General features: G+C 30.5%; 1 protein-coding gene across 1 annotated transcript; it reads right to left on the bottom strand.

Annotated features, from left to right (window-relative positions):
* Positions 1–2,457: 2,457 nt before the first annotated feature.
* LOC105770400 (protein OXIDATIVE STRESS 3 LIKE 4) lies at positions 2,458–3,914 on the bottom strand. Its single transcript, XM_012591595.2, has 2 exons — positions 3,280–3,914; positions 2,458–3,027 (listed from the first exon to the last, which is right to left on the bottom strand). The coding sequence occupies exons 1-2, from the start codon at positions 3,573–3,575 to the stop codon at positions 2,631–2,633; spliced, it is 693 nt and encodes a 230-aa protein (XP_012447049.1). The 5' UTR covers positions 3,576–3,914; the 3' UTR covers positions 2,458–2,630.
* Positions 3,915–21,486: the final 17,572 nt, after the last annotated feature.

Here is a 21,486-nt window from a genome sequence, read left to right as displayed (position 1 = left end):
TGGCCACGTGTCTCGGACGGACCACATAATGCATATATAAGCACGTGATCATTAATTATTCCAAGAAATCGGGGAGTCAGTTTTGGAGGAGGCTTTGGCTGACTCAAGAGGCCTAATGTTAAAGCTGTGGTTGAGGATGGGCGAAAGGTGCGGCCATCGATGGCGACAATCATAATTACCCCCAATAATTATCATATTTACATATAGGGAAATAAATAAATAAGACAAGGAGGGTAGGCATAAAGTATTATTGAGAGATTAAGATTTTATCTTCATTTACTTCAAAAAGTCGGACGTACTAAGTTAAAAGTACAAATATACTGCTGTCCAAATAAAAAAGAAGAAGCACTGTATGAATTTACTGTAACGTAAATAATAGTATAAATTACAACACAACTAGGCGATTATTTAGTTTTAAATCTGTTTAAGTCAATTTCACTCTAAAAAAGACGATAATTCATAACTCAAATTCTTTAAGACACCGAAATAGAGCGGAAAAATACTCTCAAGCGAAAAAACAAAAAATAAATAGAAAAGCCAAAAAAAAAAAAACTAAGCACATCAAGTGTAACAACCCAAATTTCGAAGGTGTCAAAAAATTTAATTTTTAGGGCCGAATTATTAAATAGAAATAACTAGTAAATATGGCTCAGGGACTAAATTACAAGAGGAGATAAATAAGGAGATTTGATTTAAACATTAGCCAAGTACTTCTCAAGCTATTTGACATGGCCTTAAATATAATTTATCCATAAATTAAATGTTGATAGTGGGTGAGGTTAATCCTTACCATTGAATTCCATTTGACTTTAGTAAATGTTAATATGATAAACAAGGTTAATGGGTGAGAGAATCGAAGTAAAACATCTGAATTTCTTCCCTTCTTCACCGTCTATACTTGAGAAAGAAAGGAAAGAAAATCATCTTGGTTCATGCACCATTGCCGTGAGCTTCCAAAGTCAAAATTGGTAAGCTTCCTCTTTATTTTGTAGCGAATTATTAGATTTAGATAAATAGTATGCAAGACCCAACTGTAGGTTTGAGAAATTATCAAAGTTTAGTTAGGTTTTCATAATAAAATACATGATAGATTAGTAAGAGAAAATGTGCAGTTTAGATGAAAATGTGTTATAACGTTGTTAAGGTAATGGGAATAAGAGGAATAAGCTCAAAATCACCTTGCTGAAACTTTAGGGATTAAATTAAATAAATTGAAAACTGTTAGAAAATTTTATAGTATATTAGAAGCTAGAGGTCCCTATTGGAGAATCAGTTTTTCATTCGATAAAGAAAATCAAAAGTTACAATCATCTTGGATTCGGAGCTATTAGGGACTAAAATAAATAAAGTGAATTCATGCTTAATTATTACATTCCTGTGTCTAAATTATATATCTAATAGATTTTTTCGTATCTAAATTTTTCATACGTAACTAAAAACGAAACTAGGATGTCGGAAAACAAAACTGTTAACAAATAGCTAATTTAATTTGTGCTCTCATAATTTGAATTCGTTAAATACCTAAATATATTTGCTTTACTTATCAAGTGATGATTACGAATGATAAGCAATATCGCTTATTGTATATATGTGTAACTAAAATGAGTCAATAATATTGAATAATACATGGTTTGAATACGATGAATTAGACCCAAATGTCTTGGGGATGCATCGGAAATTATATTGTGTATACGGGCATCTATACGAAATGAATATGGATGGACCATTGTTCAATGGTATATACGTTCTAAAGATATTCGGTTTAATGAACCATGATTTTTTCTTGTCCTTAAAAGAAAAACAAGTACGTTTCCATCGAGCATTCAGCAATAGATGAACCAAAATGCGATGGGTTTTAACATGGGAGACCACGACCTTAATTAAATCAATAGTCGCCGCTTGCACATATCGCAACCACAACTACCCTTCTCACCTAACCTGTAATCTCCATTTCCCATTATTTTGTTTACTTTTTTTTTTTATGATAATAATAATAAGAATATTCAAATAATCGATGAATAATAATATTTAAATAATTTACTGATAAGAAACATTCAAAATTTTTCATAAATTCAACCTGCAGCTATTCTTATTAATTTCTCACATCATAAAATTATATTTGCAGACTTAAATTTCTTTTTCCAGACCAAGGTTCACTCATGTGCTGTCCCTAATTTAGATGCCATCTACAAATTGAAATGATCCATTTGATTTGAGGTTCCTGTCGGGTAACGGATAACGAAAAATGTCAATACCGCCCCCATTTAATAGCCTACGGTCTCCGAACACACAAGGACCCAATTGTCATTACGCCAACATAAAAGAATATCTAAGAACCTTCTATACATATCATACATGCATCCACACATTAACATATCTATACATCCATATCCAAACATAAATTTATTTTGTCTAAATATAAATATTATTAGTAAATCAATAAAATCTGGTGCAAGATTTTATTTGTAAAAAACTTTTTATTTATTTATATATTAAGTTGCTAAAAGCCATGAGTTTTTTCTTTTCTTTTTTCTTCCGAGTAAATAAAGAAGAAAAAGGTTACAAAAGGAGGAATAATAATGTAAAATCCTAAAGCATATTCTGATGCTTCTAAAAAGGCAGAGGAGGTGTTATTGAGGTTCAACTTGTACTTGCAGATCTGTTAAAGAAAAACAACTCTGCGATTTGAGAGTGACCTTCAGCTTGCTTTGCTGCTGCAACTTGGGTTTTATTGCTGCTACTGGTAGTTTGTCATTTGATGATGATGAAAATGATGAGGAAGACGACGACGATGATGATGATGGGGTTTCTTCATCGTCTTCATTCAAAGCAAGGAGCGGCATGGAGTTGGGATTTTGCCATGAATAGAAAGACGACTTCCTGGACTTGTTCCATTTGTTTGCAAGCAATACCCTTCTCCTTTTGTTGAATGGGTTCTCTGCTTTTGGCACCTCTTTTACTGTGCTTACATCTAACAGATTAGCAAATGACTTTGATTTTCCAGCATAGTGATTTGATAATCCCCTCCTACCAAAAGTTTAAAACCAATCATTAGATCCATTTATCCCAAAACCTTCTAATATTGGGTGTTTTATTTCATTCTAAAACACGATATATACCACAAATGACTAAAAATTTTCCAATTTGAATGAATTAAAGATATTCCCTTCATAATTCCATCTATATTTCTACAGGATTGTAATTTCAAATCACAAATTTAACATAGCGACTGGTAACAACGTTTTTAACGAACACAAGAAAATGGAGAAATGTACTAACTTGATGGGAAGGGAGTCCTCTAGGGAACCCAAAGAAGCCAACCCTCCACTTGTTCCAGATGAAACGACGCCGTCTTCCTCTTCCTCTTCATCCTCGCTGTCTCCCGGTGACCCAATCGAGGACGAACTCTCCGAGAACACATCCGGTGACCCCAGATTCGGCGCCCCAACAGCTTCCTCCTTGAGAAAAAAGCAAGACGACCCTACCTTCTCCTCCGACCGCTCTCTAACATACACGGCGGCGGCCGCCGATGCAGTGGCCTCCATGCCGAACGTGGGACCCACGACAACCTCCATTTCTTTCCGAAAACCCACTACTTCAACCCTCCCCTCTTCGTTACCGTTTTCCAGATTCCTTTTAGATATTAAGAGGGAACACCCCCCTCCCCCCCAAAAAAAAAAGGGGTACAGTGGAATCAAAGGAAAGACGCAAAGGATAAAATGAAGAAGTAAACTTAATTGCAGAGAGACAACAAAGGAAGGGTATTCATGTGGCCTCCATTACTTCCATAAAATCACTTCTTTAAGAGAGAAAGCAAAGCTTTTTTGGATTTTAGTTGTAGAGAGAAGGGTGAAAGAAGGAAAAGAAAACTACATAACAAGATAAGGAATTGAATTAAATTAGTCTAGGTTAGGTCGGATTGGATTGGATTGGATTGGATAAAATATGTACTTAAAATGGGTTATCTTCTTTTCTTTTTTTTCTCTTTTTAAGCGTATGATAACTCACTATTATAGTATGAAATAAGAATACGTATTTGGTATCCATATGTTTATACAGAAAGGAAACGAAAGGTATAACGTTAATATCTGCCGGCGGCCAAATAGGGGAGGCTTTAACTTAGAACGCGGTTTGACACGTTCTTCATTTGATGTAACAACAAAAATTATATTATCCGAAAACGAGATATAACAATAAAACGTCTTTACCTTTGATCTTAATTAAAAGCAGATTGTAATTTCTTTGGAATAAATTTCAGATTTCTCTCTACAGTTTTTCTAGTTTGGTTTGATAGATTCTTGTTATTAATTCGATTATATTTTTGTAATGTTGATTTTTATTATAATTTATTATTATGTGTATTTGTTGTCGAGATAGTCAATTTCACAGTGGTTTGATTGTTATCGAGCTTTGCATACCGTTTCAATAATAAATTAAAATATTTAACTCTCTTTTTGCTCCAATAAAAACTCGAGCATGTACCAACTGAATTTGTTCGTTCTAACCAATTCTGGTCATATTGATCGAAACAATATGTTTTCAGCTAGTGCATGAATAAGGTTGAAACGAAATGTGAAATTGCATATAAGAAATAATCATGTTGTTTAATGTATTTGATAATCTTATTGAAAAGTGAACCAAAATGAATCTATAGGAGTGATGTCACAATTTGGTGAATGAGATGAACTTAAATCATGTATTGTCACAATTTGGTGAATGAGATGAACTTAAATCACGCATTATACTATTAATTATTAATGAATTGTTCTTTGATTAAGTCCTCGAAGTCGTAGGAAGAGGTTTCGAATTGTGTAACCAATTTGTATGTCAATCTTTGGTTTTTCTCTATTAGTTGTCCCTTTAGTTGCAACTTAACGTATAATTGAGCAGCAGCTCAACACTGACAAACTATTTTATTAAGTCATATTTTGTTTTTATTAATAACTGTATTTGTATTATTTAGAAAAAATTATAACAAAACAAAAAATTATGTACTAAAAAATAGGCATATAAGAGTCTTTAAAATTTACTTGTTAAAATATTTCACTAACAATATACGAGTACTAACATAAAGTTTATATATTAAGAACGCATCAATTATGTGCATTATGTAGCAAGAAGCTTTTACGAGATTTTATAGAACATCCCCAACAACGAGGTATTGAATGACAAGCGCTCACCACCATTTTGCGGCAGTTGACAATTTCTGCCTAGATAACTTGGCTAGATACCAATCTTGCCTCAACAATTAAGAGAGACCAAGAGGTAAAATTTAACAAATGTGACGTCAACTACGCGAGGACAAGAAATAGGCATAGCCATAGTGGTGCGCAACTGTGATGGGCAGATCTTGGGCAGATGCACCTAAAGGCTTGAGGGGGCGACCATCTTAAACATGGCGAAGGTTCATGCAATCAAATGGTGATCGAATTAGCTAAAGAAAGGCTTTGATAATTTTATTATTGAGTCTGATTGGTACTTTATAATTTCAAAACTTGGTAACTCTAGTGAGGTTTTGGCTCTTGTGGGTCATATTTTGGATGAATTTCATCGATTGTTTTCTTTATTTTAAATTGTTTCATTTCAACAACAATATTTTAATTTTAATTATGATCGGAAGATAATATTACTAAGCTTGTTGTCTGAAGAACATATAGAAAATTAAAATATTGTTTGATAAGTTGAAAATTCAAGTATTAAGGATTTATTTGAGTGTTGAAAAATAATTACTAAAAATTAAGGGCTGAATTTAAGTTACAAATTTGGTTTGTTATATTACTTAAAATTACATACAAAGTTAGATTGTTTGATAAAGTGTAATATAATCTAAAAGAAATAAAACAAAATAATAATTAAATCCCTATAACGGGATAAGTAGATCATTATCTATACTTTTTGTAAAAGAAATTCTATCTAGTAGTTTTTATTTTTATTATCAAATATGTTTAAAAATTAAATTACTGACCATATTAATTTTCTCTTGATTGATTTTTTCAACGCTTTTATCAAACAAGGCCCACATTTAAGTTATAGAATCTTTTTGATAACGTACGAAATACAATAAACTATTTAATAAATATATTTATCGTTTATTTATAAATTATCAAATATATTTAAATCATTAAATCATTAAAAAATTTTCGCTTAATAAAGAAAAGAAGATTGCAGGATAGGATAGGATAGATGTTGGAGATTAATAAAAACAGAAATTTGAATGGCGTTGCATAAGATGAGTTCCATTAATTATCACGCATATTAATGATACATAAATAATTGACGAATCAGCCCCCTCACCCATTCCAAGAAATTGACAGATAATTTAAGTAATTGCAATTTGGAAGCCTACTTTTTTACGGGGTGGATGCTAATGATAGGGAGACTGCATTTGTTTGTTTTTAAAACAGCATTAGCCTACAAACATGGCAATAGGTGTAATTGGCAGACAGATATTCTAAAGCCTAGGTTTTATCATTTTTATTTATTGGTGAAATTAGGTCAATTTCAAAACTCACTGATGCCTGTCCTGTCATCTTATTTTTTTATATTACCGAACTTATCTTCTCTTTAATTAAACAATCACTTTTTGTGTTTGCTAAAATTGTGGGACATGCTTTAATAAAAAAGAAGGTGAAGCTATTGCTCCATATTTACATGCTCCTATTTTCGTATCTATTTTTATATAATATTTAAAAGTATTCGTAATTATTTTTTATCTTTAAATAAGAAGGTAATATATATTAGCATACTCAAATTTACGACCACTTATACTGATTATAATATCGATTAAATTTGACAAAATAAAAGAGATAGACAACAATCGAGACTTTTTTCTTTTTCATATATATTAGTTTAAGAAATTATTTAGTAAAATAGATAGATTAGCCGATTAATTATGAAAATAATAGAATTGGGGTTTGGAGGATCCGACTTTCCTGTCGGTCATAATTTATTTTCCTTTCAATTTTAAGATGGTGTAATATCATAAATAGTTCTTGCAAGTTCATTAAAATTTCAATATAATCTATCCAACTTGTAAGTTCAAAAGTAAATCATAACATTCATCTTAAAAATTATACCTCTTTTAACAAGTAAACCTTAAAATTTCACATTTCATAAAAATTTGTATTTCAACGCTTTAATTAGGGATGGCAATAGAGTGGGGCAGATAACGCTAAATTCACTACCGCTCCATAACTGACACGGTCTGCTCCACCATTTGCCCCGCTCCACTATGGATATAAAATATTAAAAATCACTACCATCTACATGAATGTTAGATGCATCTATCCCCGACTCACATCGCTCTACTTCAATTTAATTTTTGCTAGTTATCTTTAACTTTTTTTAATCTTTTTTTAAAATCAAGTAAATATTTAAACTCCTTCGAAAATTTTAAACACAAGATTTATGATTTTTCCATATTATATTATTACATTTTTACCCTTCTAATAGTTTATATATACAATGATAAAATGATAATTTTATATAGTGGAGTAGGTCGGGACAGAGCAAGCAATTACCAAAACCATTCTATACACACTATCCAAAAGAAAAAATTCACCTTGCCCCACATCCACTTTTCAAACAAAAAAATCCACTCTATCCGACGAAGATCAATTCAAAATCCGTGGGTTGGTTTGGGTTTTGCCATCCCTAACTTTATTTTTTTTAAGTCATAAAATAATTTTTAATTTAAATAAAATAGTTTAATATTTTTAATTAAAAATAATAATAGTTTTGAAATATAATTCTAGATTGAAGGGAACATTGTAACACCCCTAACCCACATCCTTCGCTGAAATAGGATTACAGAATGTTATCGGAGTTTATAGAATAATTGCACATAATTTCACTATTTACTTATGATCATATCAAAGCTGTCCACTCAAGTTATCGTCATTAAATTATTTATATATTCAGCTACGGAACTCCGAATTAAGATCCGCTAAATTTCTCTGAAATTAGACTCAAATATCTTCTTACCATAAAATTTTCAAAATCTATGGTTTAGCCAATAAGTACAGTTTATTCTTTAAAGTCATCCATGTTCTGTTGTCTGACAGTTTTGACCATTCTTTACTAAAAATTAATTATCTCCCCATACGAGATTCAGATGATGTTCTTGTTTGTTTCTATTGAAAATAAACTCATTAATAATTTTAAACATATAAATTATAACCCATAATTATTTTTATACAATTTTTAATGATTTCCCAAAGTCAAAACAGGGGATTCTGAAATTACTCTCACCCTGTCTCATAAAAATTTAAATATCTCATGATATGAAATTTTTTTGTTTACACCATTTCTTCTATGTAAAACTAGATTCAATAAGCTTTAATTTTATATTTTATTAAACCTCTAATTCGATTTCCAATTTTTTTTTTGAATTTTCAAAGTCGGACTACTACTGCTGTCCAAAACTGTTTTAGTGAAAATTGTTGATAACTAAGTTTATAACACCTTCACTTCCTTTCAATTAAACCCTATACATGCCATATAAACCTTAAGATGCACAATAAAATTTACCGAAGTAATCTGGATAGTGTGCCCTGATGTGTTGATCTGATCCACCAATTTTCACATCAATCTACAAAGAACATTAAACACACAGGAGTAAACTTATGTAAGCTTAGTAAGATTTTATATATAACTTTAACTCTTCTAAATTTCTTTATTTTCATTTGCATTTCTTTAATTTTCACATTTATCCTATATGTTTAACACACAAGTCATAATCATATCATTCAACCATGGTCAGAAGTTAGTGCATTTAACCAAAGCCTATTTTTTTCGAATTGATCGCATGATAAGTCATTTCATTAAAAATTGCATAATTTAAACCTTACCATTTTTTCATGAGTACTAGCATATTTTCACTTAAATACTTACCAATTCAATGCATTATATAAATAATCATATTACCATTCTGCCAATGGCTTGGCACTTGCCTATGCATCAAGCAGCCACACTGGTTAGCGTACTTGCACATATTATATGTAAATTCAACTTTGACAAACTAATTTCTCGACATTTCACACTTGAGTTTATTACAATAACCATATCATATTTCATTTGTTTCACAAATATCTCAATTCTCATGTAATACCCCTTACCCGTATCCAACACCGGAATAGGGTACGAGGCATTACCAAAACACATACACTTGTAAACGTATTTAACCGAGTTATAAAATTTCATCTAAATTAAAACTTTCAAAATAATTAACATGCTTCTATAACTTTTCACAATATATCCTCAAAATATTATAATCATAATAATTAGGGCCTACGAGACCCGATACATACTCATGCAATTCAATGTTTCATTTCCATTTCATTCAATTCGCAACTTCTCATGCTCACAATTTAAATCAATTCACTAGCAATTTTCATTTAATTCACGTACAATTCAATGACATTAAGTTCAACACTAATACGTATTTACCATTTAACTCAACGTTTATCGATTATACCATTCAATAACATATTTATGAAATTCTCAATTTTGCAATTGAAACATCACTTTAGCTTAAATAACAACATCATCCTTGTATAAATACACTACCACTTATCCATTTACTTTAATTCATTTGGGCCCATTTGTCACTTACCATCCTTAATCAAATTAGGGAACGGTTACGGAAAATTGAGTACTTCACTTTGACTTTGCCATAGTATAACTATGGTCTTACGTATGATCACTTATCACTTGTCCCTGGTTAGATAAGTGTAGCTAAGGCTACCACTTATCACTTTGTCACTTGATCAGATAAGTGTAGCTAAGGCTACCACTTATCACTTTTTCACTTGATCAGATAAGTGTAACTAAGGCTACCACTTATCACTTTGTCACTTGATCAGATAAGTGCAGTACTTATCATTTTTTCACTTGATCAGATTAGTGTAGCTAAAGCTACCACTTATCACTTTGTCACTTGATCAGATAAGTGCAGTACTTATCACTTTGTCACTTGATCAGATAAGTGTAGCTAAGGCTACCACTTATCACTTTGTCACTTGATCAGATAAGTGTAGCTAAGGCTACCACTTATCACTTTTTCACTTGATCAGATAAGTGTAGCTAAAGATACCACTTATCACTTTGTCTCTTGATCAGATAAGTGCAGTACTTATCACTTTGTCACTTGATCAGATCAGTGTAGCTAAAGCTACCACTTATCACTTTATCTCTTGATCAGAAGTACTCAAATCCGGCGTTCCGCTTAATTTGATCATTTGTTCGATTTTCGCATTTTTATTTTACTCTCATTTCAACACTAAATACATTTCATCATACATTATATAATTCATGAAATTAACATTTAACCATTAAATTTCAGCCACATGAACTTACTATTTCATTAACTTTCCACACTTGTTTCTATGCACATCACACAAGATATAAGCATATCATTCAACCATAGTTGCAAGCTAGTGTATTTAAACATAACTCTTTTTGGAACTAACCACACGATAAACCATTTCAATGCATAACTTATAAATTTAACGTGGCATAATCTAACAACTACTTGGCCAAAGCCTAAGCATATACACCAAATATGTTATAGCCAAATACACATATAGCATAAGCATTATAAGCATGGATGAGCACAACATTTATTCATGTATCAGACTTACCAACATGTGTTAATTCATAAATTCATGACATTATTTCATGCCAAATCATATACCGAATATACCATACACACATACTATGAAACTTTATTTTCACACATGAGCTTAAACCACGACCAATAATGCACAAATATAAGCATCATTTTTATTTCATCATTTATCAATTATAATCAAGCATATGACCAACTATACACAAATCATTCATATATTTCCCAATTTTCCTCCTCCTCCTCTCCATTCCACGTCCTTAATGTGTATAACACACTTAAACAACATTAGCTATAATTTCACTATTCACTCACATGTATATTCAAAGCTATTTATCCGAGTCAGAGTCACTAAATTATTTTTATCCAGAGCTACAGAGCTCCAAATTAAGATCCGTTAATTTTCCCTGAAACTAGACTCACATACCTTCTTACCAAAAAAATTTCAGAATTTTTGTTTCAGCCAAATAGTGCAGTTTATTCTTTAAAGTTTTCCCTATTTTGCTGTCTGACAGTTCCGACCACTCTTCACTAAAAATGAATTATCTAATTTTACAGAATTTGGATGATGTTTCTGTTTATATCCTTTGAAAATAGACTCATTAAGGATTCTAATAATATAAATTATAACTCATAATTATTTTTATTCAATTTTTTATGATTTTCCAAAGTCAGAACAGGGGAACTCCAAATCATTCTGACATTGTCTCATAAATTTTATTATATCTCATGATTTACAATTCCATTGCTTATACCGTTTCTTCTATGAGAAACTAAACTCAATAATACTTAATTTAATATTTTATTCACCCTCTAATTCAATTCCCACAATTTTTGGTGATTTTTCAAAGTTATACTACTGCTGCTATCCAAAACTGCTTTAGTGCAAAATGTTGATTTCCATTTTGCCCCAAATTTCACAGTTTATACAATTCGGTCCTTTCTCAATTAACCCCTCAAATAATCTAATTTTATCAATTAATACTTTACCTAGACATTATAAGTTGTTTCACAACTATTGAAATTCATAATTTTCACATATAACTCTATCTTCAAACTCTTTTACTATTTGGTCCTAAACATTCACTTTCTATTCAATTCTTTCAATAAAATCAGTATATGAACAATTTAAAGCTCTAATTCCATGCTAAATCATCATATACTTCCAGCACATATTCATAGCAACTTTCAACTTCTTTCATAGAATCAAAAACTAATGAATTCAACAAGTGGGCCTAGTTGTAAAAGTCACAAAAACACCAAAATTTCAAGAAATAATCAAGAATTGAACTTACCTGCAGTAAAAATAGGAAGAACCAGCTTAAGGAAACCCATCTATGGTGTTTTTTTGCTGATGAGAATGTAGAAAAATAAAGAGAAATCTAGATAATTCCACTTTGGTCCTAACTTTATTAAGTAAATTTTGCAATATTCCAATTTTGCCCTTAATTCTCCTTACTTTGTTGCTGATTTCATGCCCTTGCCGTCCAGCCCAAATAGACCTTGGGTCTATTTGCCTTTGAAGCCCTCTTCCTTTTATCATTTAAGCTATTTAATCATTTCCCATAATTTTGCATTTGTTACAATTTAGTCCTTTTTGTTCAATTAATTATCGGAACTTTAAAATTTCTTAACGAAACTTTAATACTAACTTTTTAACACTCCATAAATATTTATAAAAATATTTATGGCTCGATTTAAAATCTCCAAGGTCTCGATACCCTATTTTTTATTCTAATTATTTTAATATTTATTTCTAATGCACTATTCACTATTTCAAAAATTTTCCTAACTTCACATTTAACTTATACTCACTAAATTAATAATATTTTCTACTCGTTTGTCGAATTTAGTGATCTCGAATCACCGTTCCGACACCTCTGAAAATTCAGGCCATTACATTTTTTTTCCTCGTCGGATTTGTCGTCCAAAAACCACTGTTCCATCTAGACCCAAAATCGGGCTGTTACATCTCGTGCCTGCTATATAAATAGCTTTTCATAATTTATTTCACATTTCATTATACAAGTGCAATATCCATTCCATAGTCATTTCATGAGTATATAACTCATATATTCCATATATTTGTAACATATTTCATATTCTATTTTCAATTCACTATTTCATATTCTTAGCCCAAAATAGACTTTATAGAACACACCGGATATACGAAACAAATACAGAGGTGCATTATTATGCACTGATTAACAGAGAGCACTAAAGTGCTATGCGGAGAGCACAAATGTGCTAATAAGAGAGCACTAACGTGCTAATAATCAGAGAGCGCGCTAAGGTTCTTTAATGGCATGCCACTAATATCCTAGTAGTTCTAATCTCGTCTACTTGGGTAAATCATATTATGCACATATATCACTTTTACACTTTTCGCATAATGCTTCTATATACTTTACAATTTAATCTTTGCACCGATAATCCGTATACTTATATCTTTACTATCTTTGTTTTATATGCTTAAATTGCAAAATTTCCAATTTTGCCATTGTTTCTCCTTATTTTCTTGTTGATTTTCTTGCCCAAACCATCCAACCCATATAATTCGGGTCTAATTTGCTTTTAAATCCCTCCTTATTAGTCACTTAAGCTATTTAATCACAATTTAACAAATTTTACACTATTTTCAATTTATTCCTTTTTTATTAATTAACTATCCCAACGTTAAAATTTTCCAACGAAACTTTAATACTAACTCAATGACACTCCATAAATATTTATAAAAATATTTATGGCTCGGCTTACGAATTCGAGGTCTCAATACCTTGTTTTAGACCCAATTTACCTATTAAATTCTTTTTAAATCACAAAATTCACTAATTCAAAAATTCTTCTAAATACACACTTGACCCATAATTATTAATTTATTAAATTTCCAAGCTTATTTGTCGGATTTAGTGATCCCAAATCACTGTTTCCGACACTACTGAAAATTGAGCTGTTACAAACTTATAAAAATTTGATAAAATTTAAGGACTATATTGAGAATTTTAAGATGAAACTAATAAATTTTAAATATAATTTTGAAGTTGATGGACTAAATTGAAAAGTTCGTGCATTTTTAGGGATCATGTATGATATTATCTTTTTTATTTGAGCATATAAATGGAAATCGAAACATGGAAGACCTATAACATCCCTCACCCGACCCGAGTAAGAGATGCAACATTTAATTACTAAACTCATCACTTAAACATACTATTGTTTCCTTATAATCGAGATAACTTACTAATAAACCTAAGTACATGTCAAACTAAAATCTAATATATATACCAAAAGACTTGAAGTTGAAGCTTGAGGAGTGATGTGATCCGAACTGAAATAGTAATCCTCAAATCTTTTTAAAACTTATCTATTATCTACACATTTAAAACAAATGCGTAAATTACATGAATAGCTTAGTTTTTAATAACACTTATTCACATAGTTTCTTTCACTAATATACTTAAACTTCTAATTCTTTTCCAAAATATAAAATCATTTAAATTAACTTCACATGTATTATCACTAATAAACTTTCATATTCACACATCAAAATATTTCTCTCATTTCACAAATATAACATAAGCACTTAATTTACATATATCTTTTAATGCTTAATTTACATGTTCACTTTTATCTTTATTTTTACATATTATTACACACACACATTTACTTTCACATATAACTTTTGCCTTCCTTAATGAGTCTTAGAGGAGTTTCAATAGTTTTGATACATTGCTGAGCTCTAGGCCAAAACAGAACTTTCGACCTTTAATGGAACTGTAATAATAGAGCTCCATTAAACACATCGCATATCCCATTTCTCCTCTCTTAATCTCCTCCAAACCCCCGCAACACCAACTCGATTCCTAGCCCCTTTCAACTCCAAAATAATTTTGTTATCACATATCATATATCCTTTGAGCTCACCAAAGCATTTATTCACATAACACTTTATTTATTTATTTTAAATCACATAAACATATACATAATATTTTCATTTTACACATTCATATATTCACTTTCATATAATATACTTGACATGTTACACATATCACTTTGTATCACAAACTCCATTGTCATATAAGTGGCTGGTGCAAAATTTAAAGTGAATAAGTAATGTAAGTAAGTAACGGTGAAATGGTGAATAAGTAACGCGAATAAAAATTTAATGCTAAAAAACTGCTTTTTAAATTAAAATATTTAATTATACATATTTATTTAAATAAAATTATTATATGACTTAAAAGGTCAAAGTATTGAAATACAATTATTTATTCAATATGAAAATTTAATATTCACGTATTAAAAGAGGTACAATTTTAAGATGAAAGTTAAGATTTAACTTTGAACCTACAAAATAGATGGACTATATTGAAATTTTAATGAGCTTGAAAGGATTATTTATGATATTATACCATCTTAAAATTGAAAGGAAAAAGAAATTATGAGAATGGTGAAGTTGGCAGGTGGTGGTGCCGACTTCCGTATGCCCACTATTGGAGTCGTATTATGAAGTCGGATTCGCTTAACCCATTTTGTTTAATAAATAGTTTCTTAAACTAATATATATGAAAAGAAAAACCAACCGTTGAAATAAAAAAAGGGAAAAGAAAAGAGTATCAGAAATTATGATCGTATTATAGTTATAGTGCAGATAGCAGGGTACTAAGGATGGGACAACACCACGTGTGATTATTTCACAGTACAGGGAGGGTCATATGCTTTTATTATCTTATCATTTTCAACTAATAAAAGTTATTTTGACTCCAAATTTTTTTTTTCTTTCTAATTTCGTTCCTTCAATATAAAAATTCTAGTTTTGTCTCTGACAAAAGATGCTCATATCATAAATGAAGAAAAAAAAAAGTGTTTTCCTGTCTTGATTTGTATGAAAATATAATTATGGTGTGTTTGGATAAATTTAGAAGAAAAAAAAAGTTTCATATGGACCTTGGTAATAAGTTTAATTTCACCCTACATACCGAACATGTTATTAGTAGAGGAAAAAGAGCAGAAGAGTAAATGCATGTAACTACTCCAACGGACTAGATCTAATCATGGATTGAGATATTCGATTCAATTTGAAGGTTCGTTCGAAAAGTGGAAGAATTTAAATTAAAATATAAATTCAGAAAATTGGCTTGCATAAAAAGACGAGGCCCATTTTGAGCCACGGGTAAACTTTTTAGCTTGGGTCCGGCCTAACCTAAATTTACAAAAAAAAAAAAACTGCTACTTTTTGCCTTTGTTTTGTCATTATTTTAGCGTCGCTATTATATTGGTACTATTTTATTATTACTGTTCAGATATTTTATAACTATTGTTTTATTGTTAAATTTACTACTATTTTAGATGTATTTTTTTACTAAGTTGCACCTGTTTTTTAAAATTTTATTTTAATTTCTTAAAAAACATTTATTTTAATATTTTTAGTATATTTGATGTATTATATATAAAAATAATAATATAAAAAATAATATAGATGAACTAGGTTTAAATTTTAATATTTTTATTTAAACCGAATTTTTAAAAAATAGATCCATTTTTAATCCAAACTGAACATAAAAATGGATCTTAAATTTTATCGAAACCTGCCCAGTACAACCCATGCTATTGACTTGAAAATGGGTTATACCTGCATTCACTTCCATTTTATTAATACTGTGAGACAATATATTAAATTATGGATAATCTTGTGAGTTAAGGATATTTATGCGAGGTTAAGATTTGATAAGATTATTACCTTATATAGAGGACCACACTTTTGACATAAATAAATTATTTGCAATTTGTATATCATATTTATTGATAGTTGGATTGAGTTTCAAAGGATACAAAATTAATATTAGAATGACACATGATGTCTGAGAAAAGAACAAAAACACTTACAAAAATTCTCTCACCCTCTCCATCTCAAGCTCTAAGAACCTAAATTCCAACCACCCTAGTCACTACAGCTCTCCACTCACAGAATGAAGCATAACTAATGGACATAGTAGCACGTGGTGGTCGAAGATGTTCCAACTTCCAAGGTGGTGACATTAATTATTAATAGCGTTATTATTCAATCAGAAATGACTTGGTTGGTTTTTTAACACGACGTGCAGGGATATAAATATAATCAGAATTTCTTTCCAACTAGTCCGCCCCCCCCCCCCAAAAAAAAAGCCTTATAGTTTGCACATCACAGCAGAAAATAATATAATGGTTATTGTTTCTCTATCGAAATTTGTTATCAAAATGTCAACGGTAACCTTTTGAACTATGCAATTTGTCACTGATTGACCAATATCGTTGACCACAGATTGTGAGTTGAAACATATGATCGTGTCGCTTAAACAGTGATCATATAAATTGTTTTGAAATGGATTGATTATTATATATAAATTTCACAAGTTCGAAACCGGCCCATGAATATTATTCTCCCACGGCCATGGCTGCAGCTAGCTTTCTTGTTGATTTTGGCTACAAAATAGTTTTTGTAGCTTGGGCATAAATTAAAAATAATTAAATCCTAAAGAAATAAACAATGCCTGAAAGGATAAGATGTTCTCCTTTATTATTTCTTACTAGAACATGGAGATCAGGCCGCTGGAAAAATGCAAAGCCATGAGCAACCCCGATCGAGATCTTCACCACCGCACCTCCGAGTATTCCATCTCGCTCACAGGGGTGGAAGGAAAGCCACCGAAGGTAGAAGGAGGAAGCATCAACCAGCCAAAAGACTGGCCACTTGAATAAAAAGCAAAGATTGGTGGTGGCTCTTCTGGAGACAACAGACTGCTGCCCTATACAACATTGCGGGAATTAAGTCCCCGTTGAATTTAGTGCTTGCCTTGCTAAACTGCAATTGTGTCTCCTTTTTAACTTTGTGGTCCTATGAAAGAGGCACATACGTAAACTCATCCAGCAGACTGCCCTTCATGCACGCACATTTGAAAATTCCATTACTTACCTTTAACTTCCGAAAGAAACAATATAATTTTAATTTCAATTGGCCTGGTATTTCCTTTTTGTAATGGCCTAAATTCAAGATTATCAGAATAGTACTTTCGTAACCACAAATCCGATTTAAAGAGAAATTTATTTTAATATTTTTGCATGAGAATTGATATGATAGGAAAATCATATAAAAATTTCGATAGAAAAATTTTACCGATTTAGTTGTTAGTGAGAAAAAGAAATTATTAAAGAAATTGGGTAAAAACAAGGTATCGGGACCTCGATCTCATAAAACCGAGTCAAAAATATTTTTATAAATATTTATGAAATGTTAGTAATATGGTATTAAAATTTAAAATTTCGTTAGAAAATTTTAATGTTTGGGTAGTCAATTAAGTGAAAAAAACTAAATTGAAAAAGGTGTAAAAGTTACTAGAAGAATTAAATAGCTCAATTGTTAAATGAGGAGGGACATAAATTACAAATAAGCCCAAAAGAAGATATTTTGGGCGGCATAAGCTGAGAAAAATCAAGAGAATTAGTGAAATAAGGGTAAAATGAGAAAATAACAAATTTTATTAACATAAAAACGGGACCAAATTGGAATATCTAGAATTATCTTTATTTTTCTACATTCTCATCAGCCAAAAACGTTCTAAGGGTTTATTCAAGCTGGTTTTTCATAATTTTTGCACCAAGTGAGTTAATCCTTGCCTTGTTCTTGTAATTTTTGTGTTTCTAAGACTTTTACAACTAGGTCCTATTACTAAATTCATTAGTTTTTGATTTCATTAATAAAATTGAAAGTCACCATGATTAAGTGCAGTAAGTTTATGATCAAATAGCATGAAATTGAAGCTTTAATTTGTTTATGAGATGATTTTATTAAGTAATTTCAATAGAAATTGATTTGTGGGACCTAATTGTGAAAAAGTTTGGAATTAAAGTCTAGTGCTAAAATTCTAATTTCCAAAAGTTATAAAGTAGTTTAAAGTGATAGAATAAACCATTAATTGAGAAAAATCAGCTCAATTGAGAGGTTAATTGAGTAGGGATGAAACTATCATTTATTGAAAGCTTAGGGGGAAAATAGTAATTAACATCATGCACTAAAACAGTTTTGGACAGCAGGAGTTGTCTAACTTTGAAAAATCACCAAAAATTGTAGAGATTGAATTAGAGGATGAATAAAACATGAAATTAAAGCTTATTGAGTCTAGTTTCTTATAAAAGAAACAGTGTAAGCAATAAAATTGTAAATCATGAGATATAATAGATTTTGTGAGACAAGGTCAGAATAAATTCGGGTTCCCCTATTCTGACTTTGGAAAATCATCAAAAATTGGACAAAAATAATTAGGGACTTAAATTTATATGTTTAAAATCTTTAATGAGTCTATTTTCAAAATAAATAAACGATAACATCATCCAAATTTTTTATAATGAGATAATTAATTTTTATGGTAAGAAAATATGTGAGTCTAGTTTCAGGGAAAATTAGCAGATCTTAATTTGGAGTTCCATAGCTCAATATATAAATAATTTAGTGACTATGACTCAATTGAGACGACTTTGAATGCACTATAAATAATAATGAAATTATTGAGAATGTTACATATGAACATGAAATGTATTAGATTAATGATTAGATTTATTTATTTAGATCCGAAAATTCAAGTACGGGTTAGATCGAATAAAAGAAAAAGTTCGAGATTAGTAGATTTTTTTGTTTACCAACAAGTATCGAGGTAAGTTCGTGTAACTTGAATTATATTCTTAAATGCTTGAAATATATTTTTCTTGATGTGAATATGATTTGGATGTTTATTGTATGATAATTGATGAAGTATTGATATTCTTGATGAAAAGAGAAAATAAATCCCGGTTGAATGGAAGGAAAATTCGATGGATCTTTGAAAAGGAATTGATGGTAAAAAGGATCTAGCCCGGACGGGTGATCCTATTCTGATATAGCCCTCCCGAAGAATATGTGGAAATTGGATTTAGCCTGAACAGGTAATCCGAATTAGGGTCCTAATTTAGCCTGGACTTGTAATTCAGATCCAAGCTCATGAGAGTAATTGTTGTTGCAGGGGATTTTGTGATAGCCCGAAATAGGGCCTAATCGGAATAGTGGTTTCGTAACCACAAATCCGAAGTGAAATAGTTTAATTTTATAAATTTTTATTAGTTACTGATTGATTGAAATATTGTGTGAAAATATGGATAGGAAATTTTAATGCTTTAGTGCTTAATTGAATTTTTAGGACTAAATTGAAAAAAATGCAAAGTGTGTCTAATTAGTGATTAAATGACTTAATTGAATTATTGCATGAAATTGGAAGTGTTTATGTGGCAATTAGACCATAAATTAGTGTTATGGACACAAAAGGGTATTTCTAGAAAAATATCTAAGTAATGGGTCAAGGGTATTTTTGTCCAAATTGAATAAAGACAAAATAAAGATGAAAACAAGTGTTCATCTTCTTAAAATCAGACGTTTGCTGCCAAAAAATTCATGTCACCATAGCTAGGGTTCTTGAACTTCCTAAGCTCAATTGTAAGTGATTTCTTGCCTGCTTTTAATTATTTTTGTATTTTATGCTTATTGAAGCTTGAATTTCATGTTTCTACTATTTAATTTAAATGAAATTAAAGTTTGAAAATTTACCCATTCATGATATAATTGTAAATTGATTAGTGATGTTAGATAATGAATGTTTGAAGTGTTAATTACAAGTTTTACTAGATGAATTTTGATGGAAATGTTGAAAAGGGCTAAATTGTGAAAGATGGTAAAGTGTGCATAAAGTTGTGATTTTGTGAAATTGAGGGCTGTTATGAGCATGAAATATGATTTAGTGAAGTTTGAAATTTAAAATTTAGTGAATTTTATTTTTACGAGCTTAGGGACAAAAGTGGAATTTTGAAAAGTTTCGGGAAAAATGTAAATTTGCCAAAATGTTGTGTATGAATTGTATTTGAATGAAATGTTGATAAAATGTATTAAATTGTGTTAATATAGATCAAGAAAGAAGAAATAGTGGAAGTGATCGGAAAAGAGAAAGTTATCGACTAAATTACAAAAAATAGTCGTTTTGCATCCGAGGTAAGTTATATGTAAATAATAGTTATATTTGTATAAATTGTGAATTATATTTGATATGTGAATTAATATTGAATGTGGAAGGAAAATTGTTCATGAATTATTCAAGTAATAAAGTGTTAAGTGTAAATTCGGTTGAACTTAGGAATAGAATTGGATACAAGTGACATGTCACTAGAGACCAATGTTACAGATGTTACAAGATGTTACAGTGAGTCCCGGTCTTGGGTGATCTAGCATGTGTTGCAAACACCGACGACTTGTGTGAGCGGCCCGTGGACATTTCAGTGTTATTGATCATGGTAGCTTGGCTACATTTCAGTGGTAGCCCGGCTACATATCGATTGTGGCACTTATGTGCTAAATCTCTACGTATCCGTGTATATTCCAACTGCTCAACGGGATTAATAATGAATTAAAGTGAATATGAAATGTTAAGTGTGAAAATGTATATGCAAGTGAATTGGTAAGATTGTGCATGTGTAAGTGATTGAAATTGCTAAGAAATGTTTTGATTAGTTATATGTTAAAAGTGTTAATTATTAAATGAGTAATTATTGTTTACATGTAACTTACTAAGCTATTTATAGCTTACACATCTCTTTCTTTCCTTTGTTTTATAGTGATTTGAACTTGATCGAATAGTGGACCGTCGGAGCTCAGATCACACTATCATAGCCATCTCGGTATTATGTGCTTTTCAAAATGTTTGAACTATGGCATGTATAGAGTCTTAATCATTTTGAGCATGATCAAATGATATGGCTAAGATTAGCTATTGAAATGGTTAGTAAAGATTATGTTTTGGTATTATGTA

The sequence above is a fragment of the Gossypium raimondii genome, chromosome 5, assembly GCF_025698545.1.
Source record: "Gossypium raimondii isolate GPD5lz chromosome 5, ASM2569854v1, whole genome shotgun sequence".
Taxonomy (NCBI): Eukaryota; Viridiplantae; Streptophyta; class Magnoliopsida; order Malvales; family Malvaceae; genus Gossypium; species Gossypium raimondii.
This window is presented reverse-complemented; position numbering and strand designations above follow the sequence as displayed.

Bases quoted from the DNA above. Each gene is read 5' to 3' on its own strand.
- LOC105770400 (XM_012591595.2), bottom strand. From the start codon at position 3,575: ATGGAGGTTGTCGTGGGTCCCACGTTCGGCATGGAGGCCACTGCATCG. The intron at 3,028-3,279 runs GTTAGTACATTT...AACTTTTGGTAG, and splicing joins GAGGACTCCCTTCCCATCAA to GAGGGGATTATCAAATCACT.